General features: G+C 62.4%; 3 protein-coding genes across 7 annotated transcripts; all 3 read right to left on the reverse strand.

The window, feature by feature from the left end:
- Positions 1-422: 422 nt before the first annotated feature.
- On the reverse strand, positions 423-2,146 carry LOC137444023 (RCC1 domain-containing protein 1-like). Its single transcript, XM_068144338.1, has 5 exons — positions 2,094-2,146; positions 1,102-1,223; positions 818-916; positions 583-735; positions 423-460 (listed from the first exon to the last, which is right to left on the reverse strand). Exons 1-5 carry the CDS (start codon positions 2,144-2,146, stop codon positions 423-425), a joined length of 465 nt encoding a protein of 154 aa, XP_068000439.1.
- On the reverse strand, positions 2,017-8,664 carry LOC137443706 (protein regulator of cytokinesis 1-like). 3 transcript variants are annotated; one of them, XM_068143597.1, is made up of 14 exons: positions 8,450-8,664; positions 7,915-8,047; positions 7,488-7,610; positions 6,901-7,134; positions 6,651-6,821; positions 6,003-6,152; positions 5,528-5,675; positions 5,284-5,420; positions 4,922-5,017; positions 4,615-4,761; positions 4,183-4,284; positions 3,568-3,672; positions 3,000-3,185; positions 2,017-2,348 (listed from the first exon to the last, which is right to left on the reverse strand). In XM_068143597.1, exons 1-14 carry the CDS (start codon positions 8,473-8,475, stop codon positions 2,253-2,255), a joined length of 1,854 nt encoding a protein of 617 aa, XP_067999698.1. In that variant the 5' UTR covers positions 8,476-8,664; the 3' UTR covers positions 2,017-2,252. The 3 variants fall into 3 exon arrangements, with proteins under 3 accessions (XP_067999698.1, XP_067999697.1, XP_067999699.1); XM_068143596.1 differs by having other exon boundaries at positions 4,174-4,284; positions 8,450-8,662; XM_068143598.1 differs by having other exon boundaries at positions 2,265-2,348; positions 3,077-3,185; positions 4,174-4,284; positions 8,450-8,661.
- Positions 8,665-8,900: 236 nt separating this feature from the next.
- VPS33B (VPS33B late endosome and lysosome associated) lies at positions 8,901-17,045 on the reverse strand. Of its 3 annotated transcripts, XM_068143600.1 has the most exons (23): positions 16,841-17,043; positions 16,482-16,562; positions 16,347-16,408; positions 16,098-16,147; positions 15,751-15,818; positions 15,361-15,406; positions 15,176-15,270; positions 14,688-14,792; positions 14,072-14,168; positions 13,871-13,948; positions 13,569-13,642; positions 13,140-13,226; positions 12,949-13,039; positions 12,139-12,213; positions 11,751-11,815; positions 11,416-11,470; positions 11,290-11,336; positions 10,507-10,639; positions 10,211-10,284; positions 9,708-9,809; positions 9,511-9,586; positions 9,318-9,434; positions 8,901-9,063 (listed from the first exon to the last, which is right to left on the reverse strand). In XM_068143600.1, exons 1-23 carry the CDS (start codon positions 16,934-16,936, stop codon positions 8,984-8,986), a joined length of 1,854 nt encoding a protein of 617 aa, XP_067999701.1. In that variant the 5' UTR covers positions 16,937-17,043; the 3' UTR covers positions 8,901-8,983. The 3 variants fall into 3 exon arrangements, 2 of the variants coding, with proteins under 2 accessions (XP_067999701.1, XP_067999702.1); XR_010987971.1 differs by lacking the exons at positions 8,901-9,063; positions 9,318-9,434 and having other exon boundaries at positions 9,708-9,865; positions 16,841-17,045; XM_068143601.1 differs by lacking the exons at positions 8,901-9,063; positions 9,318-9,434; positions 9,511-9,586 and having other exon boundaries at positions 9,790-9,875; positions 16,841-17,045.
- Between the last annotated feature and the right edge of the window lie 4 nt (positions 17,046-17,049).

A 17,049-nucleotide genomic window follows, 5' to 3' on the forward strand; every position in this document is an offset into this window, starting at 1 on the left:
GAAATGGCACAGCACCTATGCTGCCAGGGGAGGGTAGGGGAGGAGGGAGCCCTTCCTCTACCTCAAGGAGAAGGAGTGGGGGCTGTTAGCTGATGAAAAACTCAATAGGACCTGGCACTGGGTGCTGGCAGCCCAGGAAGCAATCCTGTCCTGGGTCTGCCCCCCACCTTCTCTGCCCCTCTCAGCTGCCAGGTACTTGCTTAGTGAGTGTTGGCATTGTCCCTGTGTCCTAGCTGCCTGTCTTTCCCTGCAGCTACCACAGGGGCTGGGGCCTCTGCACCAGCTCCTCAGATGCTCTGCCAGGGAGGGAAGACAGGTGAGTGCCCTGGTACAAACAGCTCCAGCCAGGACAGGGGACAGTGCTCTGCCCTGCAGCCCCCAGCAGGAAGCAGAAGACAAAAGCTGCTCCTGGAGGGTTGGCATCACTTACCCCAGCCCCAGGTGTAGAGCTCACCCTCTCCTGCAAACTAGACAGCCCCCATCAGCCTGCCCCCAGGGTGCTGCCAGCCTCAGCTGCCCCCCTCCCGTTGCCAGGCAGCAGCCAGGGCCAGGCTGGTGCCCGTGCCCCTGGCAGGGACTCACGTGTGACAGCAGCTGTGTGCCGGGAGCCACAGCTGACCCTGCTGACCTGCGGCTGCCGGGGCAGGTCCAGCAGCGCCGGCAAGGCCTGGATGGAGATGAAGGCAGCAGCCTCGGCGCCCGGCTGCTCCTGGCACGGTGCCACCTCGGCCTGCCCTGGGGAGAGCCAGCTCTCAGCTGCTGGGGGAGACCAGGCCCTGCCAGGCTCCAAGCCCCAACAGCAGCACCCTCGCCACACCTGCGTCCTCGGCCTGTGGCTGCTCCTCTGCCAGTGCTTTGCAGGGCAGAGCCAGCTGCCCAGACTCGTTCCAGCCCCACACGTAGAGATCTCCTGCCTCTGAGGGGGGCAGAGCATCAGGGGGGCCCAGGGCACAGCTCAACCCTGAGCCTCCCTGGCAATGGCCATGTGCTCCGGGGGCGCTGGCACAGCACCGTGGCACCGAGCTCCCCTGCGACCAGGGTCACAGAAGACAGCTCCTGCTGGGGCCACCCCCACCCCCTGCACCCAGCACAGCCTCTCACCACTGATGCTGGCCGAATGCCACCCCCCAGCTGCCACTGCTGTCATGGGCACACCGCCCAACGCCTCCACCACGCGTGGCTGCGGCTCCGACTCCAGCGTGCCGTGGCCAAGCTGCCCATGCCTGGGGGGAGACACCCAGAGGGACAGACAGATGGACACCTCCCACACTCCACTGCCCCACTGTGACCTGCAGTTGTCACTGAGCCCCCTCCTGTTTGTGCTGCTGCCAGCCCCTGGCTCTCCAGTACCCCCAGGTGCAGGGACGGCAGCAGGGGCACAAGGGAGGGAAGGAGGATGCCCTGGTGCCCAGCCATGGGGAGGCTGGTATGCAGCAGGTACAACATCTGTGTGGGGTCCCTGTGGTCCTGCAGTCACTGTGTGCTGACTGGCACAGCCCTGAGCCATGAGTTAGTCCAGAACCAGCAGGCTGGGCACAGCTTCTCAGGGCAGTGCTGAGCCCCCACCAGCATGGTGACAGCAATGGGTTTGGCCCTGAGCCTGCAAGCAAGCACAGGGATCCCATGAAGGGACAAACTGGGGCTAATCCCAGGGTGGCACCAGCCCCCTGCTGAGTATTTCACAGTGTGGGCACACAAAGGAGGGGAGAAGCATGTGGGCAATGCAGGGCAGGACCCAGACCACGCAGTGGGGTGTGTGAAAGAGGGGGTAGGTAAGCTGTGCCCCCCTGGTGCTGCCACACCTCTGGAGCCAGGTAGTGCCAGCCAGAGAAAGTGAAGGCTGCCAGGTGGGGGGGCACACAACACCTGGCACCAGTGAGGCTGGCAGAGCCTGAGCTACTAAGGGCAGACAGAGGGCTGAGGGGGAGGGCTGGCTCCAAGCAGCAGGGGGAGGAGGAGCCCGGGGGAGGCCCCCCAGGTGCTAAGGAGGGGCAAGGGCCAGGCTGGGAACGCTGATTATTACAACCTTTATTAAATTATTTTTCTCAAACATTTATTTTCTACACTATTTACTTATATAAAACAGCTCTTGCTTGCCGTAGATGAAGTGCCCTGCTTCTGAAAGCCCCCCCCGCCCCCCAGGCATCCCCCTCCCTCCAGCTGGCGTGGGGTCCCTCAGCAGCGTGCCCTGCCCGGAGCCAGGCTGAGCCCAGGGCCCCGGCGGCAGCTGCCTGCGAAGCCACTCCTGGCGGCTAGGGGCAGCTGGAGGCGGCAGCGCCGCGGCAGAAGGCAGTGGTAGCAGTGGAGTTCAGGATGCTCTCAGCCTTGGATGCCTTGGAAAGTTCACGCTGCGGAGAGAAGAAGGGGGAGAGGGCGATGAGGGGACAGAGCTGGTGCAGGGAAGCAGCAGCACCATAGGGAGTGAGGGGAGAGGAGGGACAGAGGCTGGGGTCCCTTTACAGACTCAGCTCCAAGGGACAACGGCAGAATGGGGTCTGGGCATGCAATGAGGGAGCCCAGGCAGCAAGAAAAAGCTGCCCCAGGCAAGGGGGGCCTTGCCTTCCTCTTCCAGAAGCTTAGTAAAACAGGGACAAAGAACAAAGCACTGCCGCTGCCAGCTACCCACCCAAGGCACCATGCTGAGCCCTGGAGAGCATCACCACGCCCAGGCCACACCTCACCAAGTGACTCAGATCAGGGGCAAGGAGAGCTTTTTCTGGAGCAGCTAGAGACAGACTCAGCTGGGGAGAGCAGAGCTGCTGCAGGGCTCCACCCCAGCCCAGGGCTGGGACTTGACCCCCACCCCAGCATTGCCCTCCTGCCTCTGTCTGTCCCCATGGGGCAGCTCGGGCTCTGTGTGACAGCAGCAGTACCAGCCTCAGCCCCACACCTCACTTCCAGGGAGGTGGCTGCAGAGGCCTGTAGGGTGCCCAGGGAGCAGGGGGCACAGCCCCTGCGCCACCCAGGGGAAGGAGGGGAGGGTAGGAGAGGTGAATTACCGCAAAGGCAGAATAGGTGCCGGGCACAGAGCTAACGCTGAGGCCGTGCTGGGCAGGGGCTGTGGGGGTGCACCCACCGCTCAGGGCGCTGCCGTGCTGCTGGGCCACGTTCTCCTTGTTCTGCTCCCTGTAGCCAGGCCGGGGCGTCTTCGGGGTCATGGGGCCAGGGGTCCGGGGTGGCCGGAGCTGTGGGGAGAGGCTGGGGTCAGGAAGCAGGCAGGGAGGGGAGAGCTGTGCTGGTTGAGCTGCCCGTGGCACAGTGGTGCCAAGCACCAGGAGCCCTCCAGAGTCCAGTTCTGGTCCCAGAGCCATCCAGCATCACACCCACTGCTGGAAGGTCCTCCAAGCTGCAGGGTCAGCACAGAGGAATGGTGACAGGCCTCCAGCACAGGAACAATGTTCCCAAGCACTGCTGTTACCCTCTCCTTCTCCCTCGGGTCCCCAAAAGCATCTGGCCAGGATGGTGGCAGCCCGGCCCAGCAGGATGGGGACAAACAGGGAGGGGAGCCAGCAAAGTCCAGCACGGCAGCAGCTGGAGCTGTGCTGTCCCAGCTGACCAGCTCCTTACCTTCCCTCCAGAAGGGGGCAGCCGTGACAAGGGGGAGTAGCAGGTGGTTTGCCCCAAAACAGAGCGGACGGTGCTGTTGGGGGTGCAGATGGAGGTGCCATTGAGCTAAGGAAAAGAGAAGAGGACAGTGTCACAGGGGGAGGAACCTGGCAGCTGCACTGTGCCAGGGAAGCCAGGGTGGGAGTCCTAGATAGTTGCACTCAGGGAGAACAGAGCAAACCACAGCCTGGGCCTTTTCCCTGCCTCTGGGTGATGCTTTGAAGTAAAAAGAGAGAGATTCAGACCAGAGAGAATGAAGAAATATTTCAGGGTAGTGAGAACCTGGGCCAGGATGCCCAGAGAGGACTCTCCAACCTCAATCACTCTCACCCCTCCAGCTCAGGTTGTATGGGGCCATGAGCAAACTGCTCCATGCAGATGACCCCGGGGGATTCAGGGAGGTTAAGACTGGATGAGGTCAAAAGGCTCCTTCCAACCCCAACCAGTCTGGGACTCTAAGGTTCTGTGGCACTGAACTACTTCTGCATCCCTGCACAGTGCCAGGGCAACCCTAAACGTGTCTCCATCCTGGGCACAGTGATTAGCACGTGGCACAGAGAGCTTTACCTTCCTTACTTTGCCAGGCGTGTGGGGGCCGAGCACCCGGCGCTTGCTGGGCGTCCGCGGGGTGCTGCCAAACATCATCTCTGCCTCAGTCTCACGGCTCCTCTTCAGCTGCTGCAGAGAGAATTGAGCTTGGAACCCCAGCAGGGAGCAGAGGCCAGGGCATGGCACAGCCCAGCAGCAGGTTCTGCTTTACAGGTGTGCAGGGCTGTGGCTCTGGCACAGCTGGGGCCAGAGAAGGGGCTCAGCACCCACAGACACCGACAGCAGTGCACACCAGTCCAGAGGTGACCACATGGACAGTGACAGCAACAAGAGCCCCAGGCAGCGTTTGGGGCACCCACTGGGGCAGTTCCCCCTCCCTGGGCAGGGCAGGGCCTCTGACACACCAGTGTCTGGTGTGGAACAAGCTGCCCAGACCGGCAGGTTCGGCTCCACACTCACCCTCTCCTGCTTCTCCTTCTCTTTCTCCTGGTGGTACAGCTGCCACTGCTCCTTCACATGCTCCATGAACTGCTGCCCCTTCACCAGGAAAGCAGTCTGGTGCTCCTGCTGCCAAGCCTGGATCTTCTTCTCCAGCTCATCCTGGAGCTGGTGAGGACACAAGGATGGGGTGGAGAGGATGCCCTCCACAGCGTGGCCATCCCCACGCACAGACAGCCCTTGCCGGCTCCCAGCGCTGTGCTTCCCCTCGCTCAGCGCTGCACAGGCCTGGCCAGGACTGCAGCTTCTGCTCCAGGCCTCAGCCTACCTTGGCAAGCACCTTCTGCAGCTTGGATCGCTGCTTCTCCTCCTTCAGCAGACTCCCCCCACGGTTGGTGAAGCGGCTGGGGTCAGTTGCCTTCCTCTGGCAAGGGAGGGAGGGAGGTCAGCACACGACCCAACACACCACCCTCTGACAGTCCAGCACAGGACACAGGGCCTGGAGCAAGCTCCCCCACCCCCCAAACCTCGCCAGGGAGCAGGGTGCAGCACCCCATGCCCTCACCAATCCACCCTGGTTTCCCAGGGACCCTTCCCTGGCCTTTCCCAGCAGCCTGCTGCAGGCAGGAGCAGAGAGAGGCACTGCTCTGACCTAGCCCTCAGCCAGGCACATTCCTGCCCAGACAATACCTCCAGCTCCAGGAACAGATTCCAGTTCTGCTCCCACTTCTGGACAGCCTCAAACAGATCTTTGTGTGCTTCATAGTAGTTCTTCATCTTCACCACCTCGGTGTCATGGAGCTCAAGCAGGGTCTCTGTGTAGTCCTCTGGAGAGCAGACAAGAGCAGGCTCCAGAGGCCCTGCAGTCCCTGTGGCTCCCAGGCAGCCTGCAGCTGCCTCTGGGGCTCCAGGAGCAGGCAGAGCCAGCACTCACCATCGTAGTAGGGGCTGAAGGCCTCCTTCTGCTCCTGGCTGTAGCGGCATCTGTCCCAGTAGTCGGCCAGCTCTGCCCGGGCTGCCTGAATCACAGCCTTCATGTTCTGCAGCTTCAGCTCCTCCAGACGCTCCACTTCCAGCTGCAGCTGCCAACAGCACCAGAGCACAGCCTCAGAGAGGGCAGCACAAGCAGGAGCAGGCCAGGGTTTATTCTCTGCACAAGCCTCCAAGATGAGGCAGCTGAGACAACCAACCCCCAGCTTCTCCCCTTGGGAGGACAGGATCTGGCCTGCTGGCTTCCTAGACTCAAGGAAGGCTTTGGGTTGGACAGGAGCTTTAGAAGCCTTCCAGAGCAACCCTCCTGCTGTCAGGAGACTGCGGGGAAGCATCTCCTCCCCTGGGGTTCAGTCAAGAGGAGTGCTGAGCCCAGGGCTACCCCCTGCTCCCCTCCCAAGGCACAGGAAGGTCCTTACAGCTTTCCTGGTCCTGGCTCTGCACCCAGGCACGTGCACTGCAGAGGACTCTCTCTCCTCCACAGGGACCTGCAGCCGCTCCCAGAGCATCTTGATCCTGGAGCGCAGCTCTGCGCACGCAGCTTCGTTCAGCGCCCGCCGAGCTTCCAGCTGCAGGGGGAGAGCAGGGCTCAGGGGCGGCCAGCCTGGCCTGGGGGCACCAGCAGCACCTCCCCTCTGCTGCCAGCACAGCCCACAGCTCCTCTGCCTATGGCCACACTTAGCATCGGGCCAGAAGGGACCCTCAGAGGCCCTCTTGCCCAACCCCCCTGCAGGCAGCAGGGACTCCTCCAACCGCATCAGGCTGCCCAGGGCCACATCAGCTCTGCTCTTGAATGTCTCCAGGCACAGGGCCCCAGCCTCATCTCTGGGCAACCTGTTCCAGTGTCTCCCCACCACCAGGAGGAGGAAGTTCAGCACAGGCCCTGAACAGTCCCTCCCCAGCCTTCCTGGGGGTCCCCTTCAGGCACTGAACTGGAGTGACAAGATGCTGGCAGAGCTCCCCAGGAGGCATTTGAGCACAGGCTGCCTGCAAGCCGAGGAGCTGCTCCCTCCGTCGCCTGCCAGCTCCTGCCAGCACCCACCCACAGCCTCAGCATGCCAAGGTACCTGGCGCAGCAGCTCCTGGAGGGCTGCAAGGTTGTCTGTGGACAAGCAGAAGGCTTCCACGTCCTCATCCACCACGTCCTGCTCAAAGCTGGTGTCGGGAGTGTGGTCCAGCTCCTCCATCAGGAGGATGATTTGCCGCCTGCTGCGGACAAACTCTTCCTGCCTTCGCTCCTGAGGGGAGCCGCGGGGTTAGGAGCCACTCAGTGCCACGCGTGCCAGCCTTGGTGGCACCACCCCCCTCGCCCCTTACTTTCTCAGCAGCCAGGGAGGCCAAGTGCCGCCGATAGCGATCCAGCTGCTCCAGGCTGGGCACGGCCTTGGCGTCGATGGCGAACGGAGCGGTGCACAGGAGGTCACACAGGTCTTGCTCCTGCTCCTGCAGGTTCTTCAGCTCCTCCTTCCTGTCCCTCCTCTGCTTCAGCAGCACTTCCACACGGGTGCGCAGGCTCTTCTCTCTCTCCAGAATGGTTCCCTCCTCCTCTGTCTGCCAAAGCACAGGGATCAGCCCTCTCCCCCTCAGCCTGCAGGCCTCAGGCACCTTCGGAGCCTTCTTGCAGGCCTGCAGCACCACCCCCAGTTCTGACCAAGGCATTCCCCAGGCAGGCACAACCTCAGCAGCGCCACACAAAACGAGACTCTCGCTCTGCACACAGCCATCTCCCACTGCCTGACCTGCCAGCAGCCACAAAGCTCCACCAGGCACCAGGAAAAGTGGCTTAGAACAGATGTGTGCTTTGGGAGCCCTGGTGCCACCAAGATACCCAGGGACAGGCCAGGCAGCACAAGGCTGTGCCAGCAGGATCCTAGGAGTGCAAAGCAAATACTTCAATACTTTACCTCCAAAGGCTCCAGCTGCAGATCCTTGCAGAGACTGTGAAGCTTCTGCTGACACAGCTCAATGCTCTTCAGAAGACGTGCCTTCAGGCCCTCCTCCTCTTCCACCATCTCAACCAGAAGCTCCTGTGACACAGGGGTGATTAGTCACAGGGCTGGGGAGCCAGAAGGGGATGTGCAGAGAGAGAAAGCAGGGCAGGGGAAACACAGCTAGAGAAACTCCGGGGGACAAATGAAAGAAGGGCAGTGGGAGGTGGCCAGCAGAAGGGGGATGAGGGCAGAGGCGCAGCAATACCCTGGGAGCTCTTGCTAGAGCCAGCCGACTCTGTGCTCATGGCCAGACTCACGGCTCAAGGGGGGCTGGCTGCAGCCCAAGTGGCTCAGCAGGGGGCCCGGGGTACCCTTGGTTCGGGCGCCCCCTGCCCCTCACCTGGATGTGCTTTTTGGCCGTACGGGTACGCTCCAGGCGCTGCTCCTCCGGGATTCCGATCTCCTCCCAGATGTCCCGCAGCGTCGCCATGGCTTCGGTCAGGACCGCCACGACCTCGGCCGCCAGCACCTCGCTGAGAGCAACCGGCACCCAACGGACATCAGCCACCGCCGCCAGGTGGGGAGCGGGACCAGGACTGTTGGCCGCCTGCCTCCGCCGCTTTCTTTCCCGCTTCCCGGGTCCGCCCCACCGCCTGCTTGTCCTGTTCCCATCTCCCTGTCTGGGTCTGCACCTCCCGGTGCCGCCGCACTGCCCCACCCAGAGCCTCCCCTGCCGCCCCAGTCGTCCCAGGATCCCATCGCTTCTCCCCCAACTCATCCCATTCCCGGTCCCTATTCCCCCCATCCTAGGTCTCCCCCCCCGCCCCCAGTGCCGGTACCATCCACCTCATCCCAAGGTCCCCCTCCCCGGTGCCGTGTCCCACCTCCCCACTGCCCTGTCCCGGTTTGCCCCCCACGGTTCCACAGCCCCCCACCTCTTCCTTGTGGCGGCCTTGCTCATGGTGGCTCCGCTCACGGCAGACGGTCCGTGTGGCGTTTTTGTCTCAGTAACTCCAATTACTGCGGCTCCAGTCGCGACAACCCTCCCAATGTCGCCTCCCGTCCCTGATTTAAACTGGCCTCGCGCACAGCCAGCGCATACGTCACCGCGGCCCTACCCCTAACCGCCGCTCTGACCCCGCCCCATGCCGGCCTCCAGCCAATGGAAGCGAAAAGCTCCCGGTGCCTCTAACCAATGACGAGCGGCAGCGCTGGCTCAGCCAATAGCGCTGCGCGGCGCGTGTTTCATAGCGGCCACGTGACCTGGCGCGGGCCACCCCGGGAACGGCACCGGCGGAGCCGCGGCCCTGGGACTCCCCTCCCGGCTCTCCTGTCGCCCTCGCCACAGGCTGCCCGTCGGGTCATAGCGCCAGGCCGAGCCGGAAGCATAGAGGCAGAGATGTTTATTGGTACAGGGGGACGGTGGGACTCCCTCGGTGAAGCCCTGCCCTGGCCAGGCCTGCCTGCCATCACGCCTTAGCTTCGATCATGGCCTCCATCATACGGCTGCTGTTGGTGATGGCCGTGGTCAGGAAGATGAACTTGAGCCCTGGAGAGAAGCGCCATCAGTGCCCTGCCAGCCCCATCAGCGTCCCGACATGGAGCTGTGGGGGTGAGCAGGGCTGTTCCTGGGGAGCAGCAGGTAAGAGTTCCCATGGATCTCATCGTCCCCAGGGGCTCCAGGCCCCCTGGCACTGAGTACAGCCCCTGTGGTATTCATACCATTACTACAGGATCACCTCCAAGCCTGCTCATGCCCCCCCCCCCCCCCAGCCTGCAGCTCCCCCTGGCTGCCGCTCCCACCTCTCTCCTTCCCCAGGAACCGAAGAGCAGCGATCTCGGAGAAGGTGCAGCCGCCCAGGAAGACAGCGAGGATGATGCGCTGGGAGTCCCAGGCGGGGTTGTCCTCCACGGTGCTGTCTGGGTGAGAGGGCACAGAGCTGTGGGACCCACCAGCCCCAGCCAGGCACTGGAGCCACCTCAACCTCCTCCCTACCTGAGACTGCAAACTCGTTGCCGTTGAGCAGCCGCACGACCTCCTCCAGGCCCAGCCAGCCTCGGCGCTCCAGCACCTGAAGGATGGTGCAAGGGGTCAGGCCCAGCCCAAGGGAAGGCCCAAGCTGAGAGACCCGCAGCAGAGCCTCTGGTGGGAGGAGCAGGCTCAGGGTGCTCCTGAGCTCCAGGGGGGCTCACCTGCTCGGTGATCTTGCAGCTGAGGGGGACGTAGGCCCCGCTGAACACGTATGCCATGTCCCGAGGCATCTTCAGGTCATACTCTCCATCCACCCGTGGGATCTGCAGAGGTGTGGGTATGGGACCAGCCTGCTCAGGACTTCACCGACTCCCCAGGGCTGCAGACAGCTAAAGAGAGCTCAGAGCTTCTGCCTCCCTGGCCCTGCCACCCTGAGCCCACACAGCCTGGCTGGGCTGTGCATGAGAGGGCCAGAAACACCCTAAATCACCAAATCATTGGCACCCCTGGAGCAACCAGCTCTCTGCTGCACTGGGGGGCCCAGGGTGGATAGACCAGAAAGCCCCCAGTGAGCCCCTGCCCAGGAGAGCTGCTTCTCAGCTGCCTGGAGCAGCAGCTCTGGTCCTGTGCCACACAGGATGCCATGCCTGGAGAGCTGGGCACAGGGAGAGACTGAGCAGAGCTGTTCAGGCAGCAGGGGGCACACAGCCTGCCAAGGACATACCAGCCCCAGCTTCTTGCTTATGGCTCGAAAATTGCTCTTCCTTGCCAAGGAATTAAAGGCATCTGTGATCTTCCCTGGAAAAGAGGGCACAAAGTGGCTCAGAGCCTCTGGATTGCTCACAGCTGCAGGCTGGGCAGAGCTGCTGCCTCTAGAACGGGCAGTGGTGGCAGCCCTGCCACCCCCATGGGCAGAGCCCAGGTGACAGCGTGCCTGGGGAAGTTCTGTGTGCCCACAGCAGCTCCCAAAGGGGAGATGAGGGCCCAAGGACCCCCTGGGGGCAGCGGGCTGGCTCTCACCCGCGGCACGGTCGGTCACCAGCCTGCTGACTTTGCTCTCCACGGCCGTCAGGGTGTCCCCCGCTGCCTGCTCGGTCAGCAGCCCAATGCGCTTCAGGTTGTGGAAGGTCAGGAGGTGCTCAGGGCCGTAGCTCTGGGAGGGGGGCAGCTGGGTCAGGGACAGCCCCCGCTGCCAGCATAGGCAGGTGGCAGGGTGCTGGTGCCTCCTCCATCAGGAGGTACAGTCACAGAATCAAAGACTGGATGTGGTGGGAAGGGACTGTTCAAGCTCATCCAGCTTAACCTCTGCAGCCAGCAGGGACATCTGCAACTAGAGTCCCAAACAACCTGAGCTGGAATGGGTCCAGGGATGGGGCATCTCCCACCTCTCTGGGCAGCCTGGGCCAGGGTCTCACCCCCCTCTGTGTCAAGCATTTTCCCTTCTCTCCAGTGTGAATCTCCTTCTATTAGTTCAGATCATCACCCCTTGTTCTGCCACAAGAGGCCCTGCTCAAAGCCTGTCCCCAGCTTTCTATCAGTCCCTCAGAGCACTGAACAGCCACCAGGTCTCCCTGGAGCCTTCTGTTCTCCAAGAAGAACAATCCCCAGCTCTCAGTCTGGCCTCACAGCAGAGGGTTTCCAGAGCAACCAGAGCAAGCCCAAAGGCAAAGGACAAGGGTGGGTAGAGCTCAGGGCTCACACACTGCCCATGGAAGCTGCCTGCTGCCTCATGGTAAGCAGCACCAGGGAGGGGAAGCCCAGCCAAACCCAATGCCTGCTCTGCTGTGAGCCCCAGATACTCACCTGCAGGTACTGGGTTTTCAGGGAGCGGTAGTCTTTGGGGTTGAGACCTGTGGGGAGCAGTGGGGTGAGCTCTGTGCCAAGGCCCCGGTGCCACCCGTCCCTGCCCAGCCCAGCCAGGCACCTCACCATTCTCTGTGATGGACAGGAGGCACATCAGGCGCAGACTCTCAATGGGGGACACCTGCATGGGAGCAGGAGCTGAGCCAAGCTCCCTGCAGCGGGGCAGGGTGGCTGGAGCAGCAGAATCAGGGAACAGTTTGGGTGGAGGAGGCCTTCTGGATCATGAACTCCAAACATGCCCCCAGCACTGCCAGCTCACCACCAAACCATGTCCCTCAGCACCACATCTCCACTCTATAACCCTTCCAGGGACGGGGCTTCCACTGCTCAGGGCAGCCTGGGCCAGGCCTTGACAACCCTGAAGGAGGAGAGCTGGTTGCTGATGTGCCAGCAGGCCTCACCTGGCGGTCGATGTGCTCCTCAATGAAGCTGGTGCTCTCCCGGATGTCGAAGCCTTCCAGCAGCGCTGTGGTGGGGGAGAGGCAGCGTCACTGCACCCACCCCTAGGCTCTTTGCAGTACTCTGAAGCCAGGCTCAGGACTCAGCCTCCCTCCCCGAGCCTCAGGGAACAGGGCAGATGTGAACTGCTGGACCTCTCACCACACACCATCCCTCTGAGAATGGGGTTTGACTTTGTTTGTGACCCCAAGGATAGAGGGACTGTGGTCACATAGGGGGCACCTGGGTGTGAGGCTGCCTGGCCCTGGGGCTGTGGGTCAGAGCACAGGGGGAAGGAACAAGGATTGGGATGAGGGTAGCAGTAGATGTGTGGCAGGGAACAGCACTCACAGTGTTCAGCCTTCATCATCTCCTGGAAGTCCTGCTTGGTTTTCTTCTTCATGATAGACTCGCAGGCACCAATATCTGTACAGCCAAGAGAGAGCACAGAACACAGGCATGGTGGAGGTTGGAAGGGTCCTCTGGAGATCATCCAGTCCCAACCCCTTGCTAAAGCAGAGGCACCCACAGCAGATTGCCCAGCATCACAATGGCCAAGTGGGTTTGGAAGCTCTCCAGAGGAGACTCCACAACCTCTCCGGGCAGACTGCTCCAGGGCTCCAGCACCCTCACACCAAAGAACTTTATCCTCAGTTTGTGCCTGCTGCCCCTTGTCCTGTCCCTGGGCACCACTGACAAGAGTCTGGCCCCAGCCTCTTGTTCCCCCACCCTTTATCTCTTGCTGAGCATTGAGCAGATCCCCTCTCAGGCTGCTCTTCTCCAGGCTCAACAGCCCCAGGGCTCTCAGCCTTTCCTCCTCACAGAGATGCTCCAGGATGCTCAGCATCTTCAGAACCTCCACTGGATTCTCGCCAGCAATTGCTTCTCTTGCCCTGGGGAGCCCAGAACAGGACCCAGTACCATAGCTGTGGCCTCACTGTGGCATGTGGCTGCTTTGGAGGAGCAACAGGCTCTGCACATCTCATGTACCCCCAGCCCTACTACAGACTCCTGCACACCCCCATGGCCTCTGCCCCCCTGCCCAATGCTCAGGCCACCTGGGACCCAGCAGAGCACTTCCCCCCTCCCCGCTTTCGCTGTGAGTCCTGGCACCCGCAGCAGCAGCTGAGGGCCTCCCCCTGCCCCTGCCCCAGCTCCTACGCAGGCTCAGCAGGCGATGCTCCTGCTTCAGTCCCTTCAGCTCCTGCGAGACGAAGTTCTTCATCTGCTTGATGTCCATGCCCCGGCGACGCTGCAGGCAGCCGAGCGGGCAGAGGGGTGAGCGGGCGGCAGGGGCGCGGCGGGGTGGGGTGGGTGCCCCGCCGGCAGGGCATGCAGGGGCTGGCACTCACGTCGTACTGCGCCTGCAGGTTCCGGGACTTCTGGCTGAGGAAGCCGAAGACGCTGGAGAAGTGCTCGTTGCGGATCTGGCTGAAGACCTGCGGGCGGCGTGGCTGGTACGGCCTCCACACGGCGCCCCCCACAGCCCCCAGCGCTCGGGGCCAGCACTTGGCAGCAGCGAGAGGAGCTGGAATCCCTGCTGGTGCCCCCAAACGCTGGCTGGCTGGCAAGTCACAGCCTGCAGCAGGGACTCGGGGAGCCCAGCAGTGCCTGCAGACCATGCTTCTCTAGTCCCCATGCCCTGACCCATGCCAATCTGCACCCTGAAGCCCAGCAGTGCCCACTGCTGCCTGCTTGGGCTTAGGGGAGGAAAAGCCCTGCTCAGCCTCCTCCTGATGCCACTGGGGCACCCAATTCCCCCAAGGCACGTGAAGACTCACTTTGTCCTGGGCATTGAGCAGCACCTTAATGCTCTTATCAGAAGAGGTGACATCTGGCCCAAAATCCACGCTCCCTGCAGAGAAAGACGAGGAGCTGCTCTGCCCCTGCCACCCCAGCACATGCTGGCCCTGCTGCACAAGGCAGCAGGAATGGGGGGTGCTCACCCAACTACGAGGGCCTTCCGCAGCCCCCCACGCAGGAACTGACCACGCCCACCCAGGGGCTGGCAACAGCGGGCACAGACCCTGGAGACTCGCTGTGTGGGGGAAGTGCCACCCCGCGCCCTCCCCCGGTGACCTACCGCACTTGATGCGGAAGGTGTCGTCCACCAGTCCCTCGTAGACCACCTGGGAGCACAGCGCTGTCACGTAGTCTGTGTCTGCAAGGAGAGTCAGTGCCCAGGCTGCCCTCCTGCTCCAGCTGCCCACGGGCTCTGCCTGCCCCATTCGCTGGCAGATGGGCCTCCAGATGAGCTGCCAGCCCAGCCCTCTCCCCAGCCTACCTCTGTCCATGAGGAAGATGTTCCCAATCTCAGGCTTCCTGCCCTGGCCCTCGCCCTCACTCTCCTCCTCCAGATCCCGCCACAGCTCGTAGCTCATCTGCAACAGGCAGAGTGTGCCACAGCCTGGGGGAGCAGCCCCTGGCCCCCCACCAAGGGCTGCAGCTTGCCCCAGAGCCAGCCCCTCACATCCTGCCATAATGTGCCAGCCAGAGCATCCCATGTGGCCAACCAACCACACCTAACCCAGGCTTGGCACAAGCTCTTCCCCTCCGGGGCATCAGGTGCCACACGGCACCCCAGTGATCAGCAGACACTACCATGGCACACACCACATGCTGGGAGACACAGGATGGCAGAGCCCCATCCAAACCAACCTATAGAGCTGCCTGGAAGAGGCAGCAGTGCAGTGTCACCTCTACAGACACAGGATGCCACGTGGCAGAGGCTCCCTGCCAACCTACCAAGCCCCCAAAGCTGCCTGGGAAGCGGCAGCAGTACGGTGCCACCTCTAGAGGGATGTGCTGCCGCATGTTTGATCTGATCCTCCACAAGCTGCACCCTTAGAGGACCAGAGGGTCTCCCCATGCCCTGGCTGAGCCCAGCAGCACAGCTGTACCTTGGCACACCGGCCGATGCCGTAGGCTTTGCCAAAAGGGCCATAGAGGGAACTCAGCAACTGCAGCGCCCGAGCAACGGAGTTGATCCAGCGGTGATCTCCCTCCTGCAGGGACAATGGGACACTGGGGAGCCACTCTGGGCAGGCAGGCTCGCTGGGAAATGGCTGCTGGAGATGGGCTGGGGACAGAGATGGACCAGCAGGCCCTGGGCATAGCACTTCCCAGAGGAACATGCTCAAGAACATGCCAGGATCCCCCAAAGCTGTTTAGGAGGAAGGAGAAGGGAGTAGTGGAGGTATCACAGCAGCCACCCCCAGCAAAAGCCACCCAGGACAGCAGAGAAAAGCCTGCAGTGAGGGCTGAGGAGAGGAGCAGGACATCACACATTGGCTCTCCAAACAAAACTCTTCTGTCCCAAATCCAACAGCCCAGCGAGGGGAAGGTGCCACCCCCCAGGGCCACATCCCAGCAGCGGTGCCCCACTGACCAGGAAGTAGTCACGGAAGAACTCAGGCAGCTCCATGCTGATGATGTCTTCATCCAGGGGGAGCAGGTAGAAGGACCATTCATCACAGGTGACATCTAGGTTTGGGACAGAGGTGACAATTACTCAGGCCTCAGCAGAAACAATCCTCAGGGACGGGACTGAGGATGCACCACAGCCCTACTCACCACCAAAGACTCCCTCTTCCTCCAGCACCATCTCACAAGCATAAAACTGGAAGAGAAGGAAAGAGCCTCAGGGCCCAGACAGACAGAAAAAGCAACTGTTTTGCAGACAGGAAAGATCAGCTCACTCCCAGGGAGTCAGAGTATTTGGGTTGAACCAAACATTTCTGGGTTAGGTATGGGAAAGTTCTGGTACCTGTAGAAGGGGTGGAATGCATGAAGGCCAAGCAGGCACTAATGCAGTGGCAGAGCAGGGTCACAGAATGTGAAGGGCTGGAAGGGACTTTGAAATATCATCCAGTCCAAGCCCCTGCTGGAGCAGGGTCACCTATACCAGATCACACAGGAACACGTCCAGGCAGGTTTTGAGTATCTCCAGAGAGGAAGACCAACCTTTTGGGGGCTGAAGATTATCTTATACTTCCTACTCCTCCCTGACATCTTGTCAGCGTTGATGATATCTGTGGACAGGAAATGTGTGGGGTCTGTAAAGGCCTGAACCAGCACAAATCCTCCTATATGATGAGGTCCAGAGTCCCACCTCTCACATGACCCAAAATACCTTCAGGCACAGAGAGAAACTCTGGGCACAGGGTCTGCCTGCCAAGGCTGTGGCCGTGCTTAAACCATTCCCCAAGTGCCATTTCCCAGGGCAGGCAGGAAGGGGCCCCACAGCCCAAAGCTCAGCGCAGGGCACAGACATCACCCACTGAGAGCAGGCGACACAGAGATGCACTCACCGGCAATGTATCTCATTGTCCTGATGCGCGGCCGGACAAGGAAGCAGAACCTACACCAGGGTGATGGAGAGGAGTGTGAGACCCTTTCCTGGCCCCTTCTCTCAGCAGCTCTGCTCTGTAACCCATCCGGGCCAGCACAGCCAAACCCTGAGCAGGAAGCAGCATCGTTCCCCGCCTCCTGCCCCCTGCTCTTCAAACCCCGCTGCCCGGCCGCGGGCAGCCCGGGTGCCGCGCTGCGGGGGCACTCACTGGTCGCTGGCACTGGGGGCCGGCCGGCTCTCCACCTTGTACAGCTTGTCCACCTCGTGTTGCTGCGGGGAGAGGCCGGGGTGTGGGTGGGCAGCGCGGGCAGTGGGCACCTGCCCACCCCGGGCCCGGCCGTACCTTCAGGATCGAGACGTTGGCGATGCGGTCCAGGGGGCTCATCAGATCAGCCTCGATGAACAGGTCCTTCTTCCCGGGAAGCTGAGGGCAGACGGAGCATGGGGCTGGCGACCTACCGGCTGCCCCTGACGGTGGTCCCGGGGCAGAGCTGCTGGTACCGGGGCTCTCCCAGGCATACCTCCTCCTTACCTCGCCCGCCCGAAACCAACCCCCAGCCCCCTCCCCGATCCCACTGCCTCCTCAACCACCAGCTCCCGGTGCAGGATCCCTCCGGGACCTGAGCCCAGCCTCACCCCCGCCCGCCGCCCTCCCGGGCGGAGCCCAGCCCAGCCCATTCCCCGCTCGCCACCGTCCCGGACCTGCTCCAGCAGGTAGATGAGCTGGTCCCGCGCCAGCCGCTTCAGGATGCCGAAGTCGGGCGGCTCGGGCACGTCGCGGCGGCCGGCGAAGGCCATGGCGGAGAGACGGGCGGCACGGCGACCCCCGGAACACCCGAGGGCGGCCGCGGGGCCGGCGGAAGGCGGCCGCGGCTCCCCCGGCGGAAGTGCCCGGCGACGGAAGAGACGGA

This window comes from Melanerpes formicivorus, unplaced genomic scaffold (genome assembly GCF_026170545.1).
Source record: "Melanerpes formicivorus ecotype bairdi unplaced genomic scaffold, bMelFor1.0.p_v2 SCAF_10, whole genome shotgun sequence".
Classification (NCBI taxonomy): Eukaryota; Metazoa; Chordata; class Aves; order Piciformes; family Picidae; genus Melanerpes; species Melanerpes formicivorus.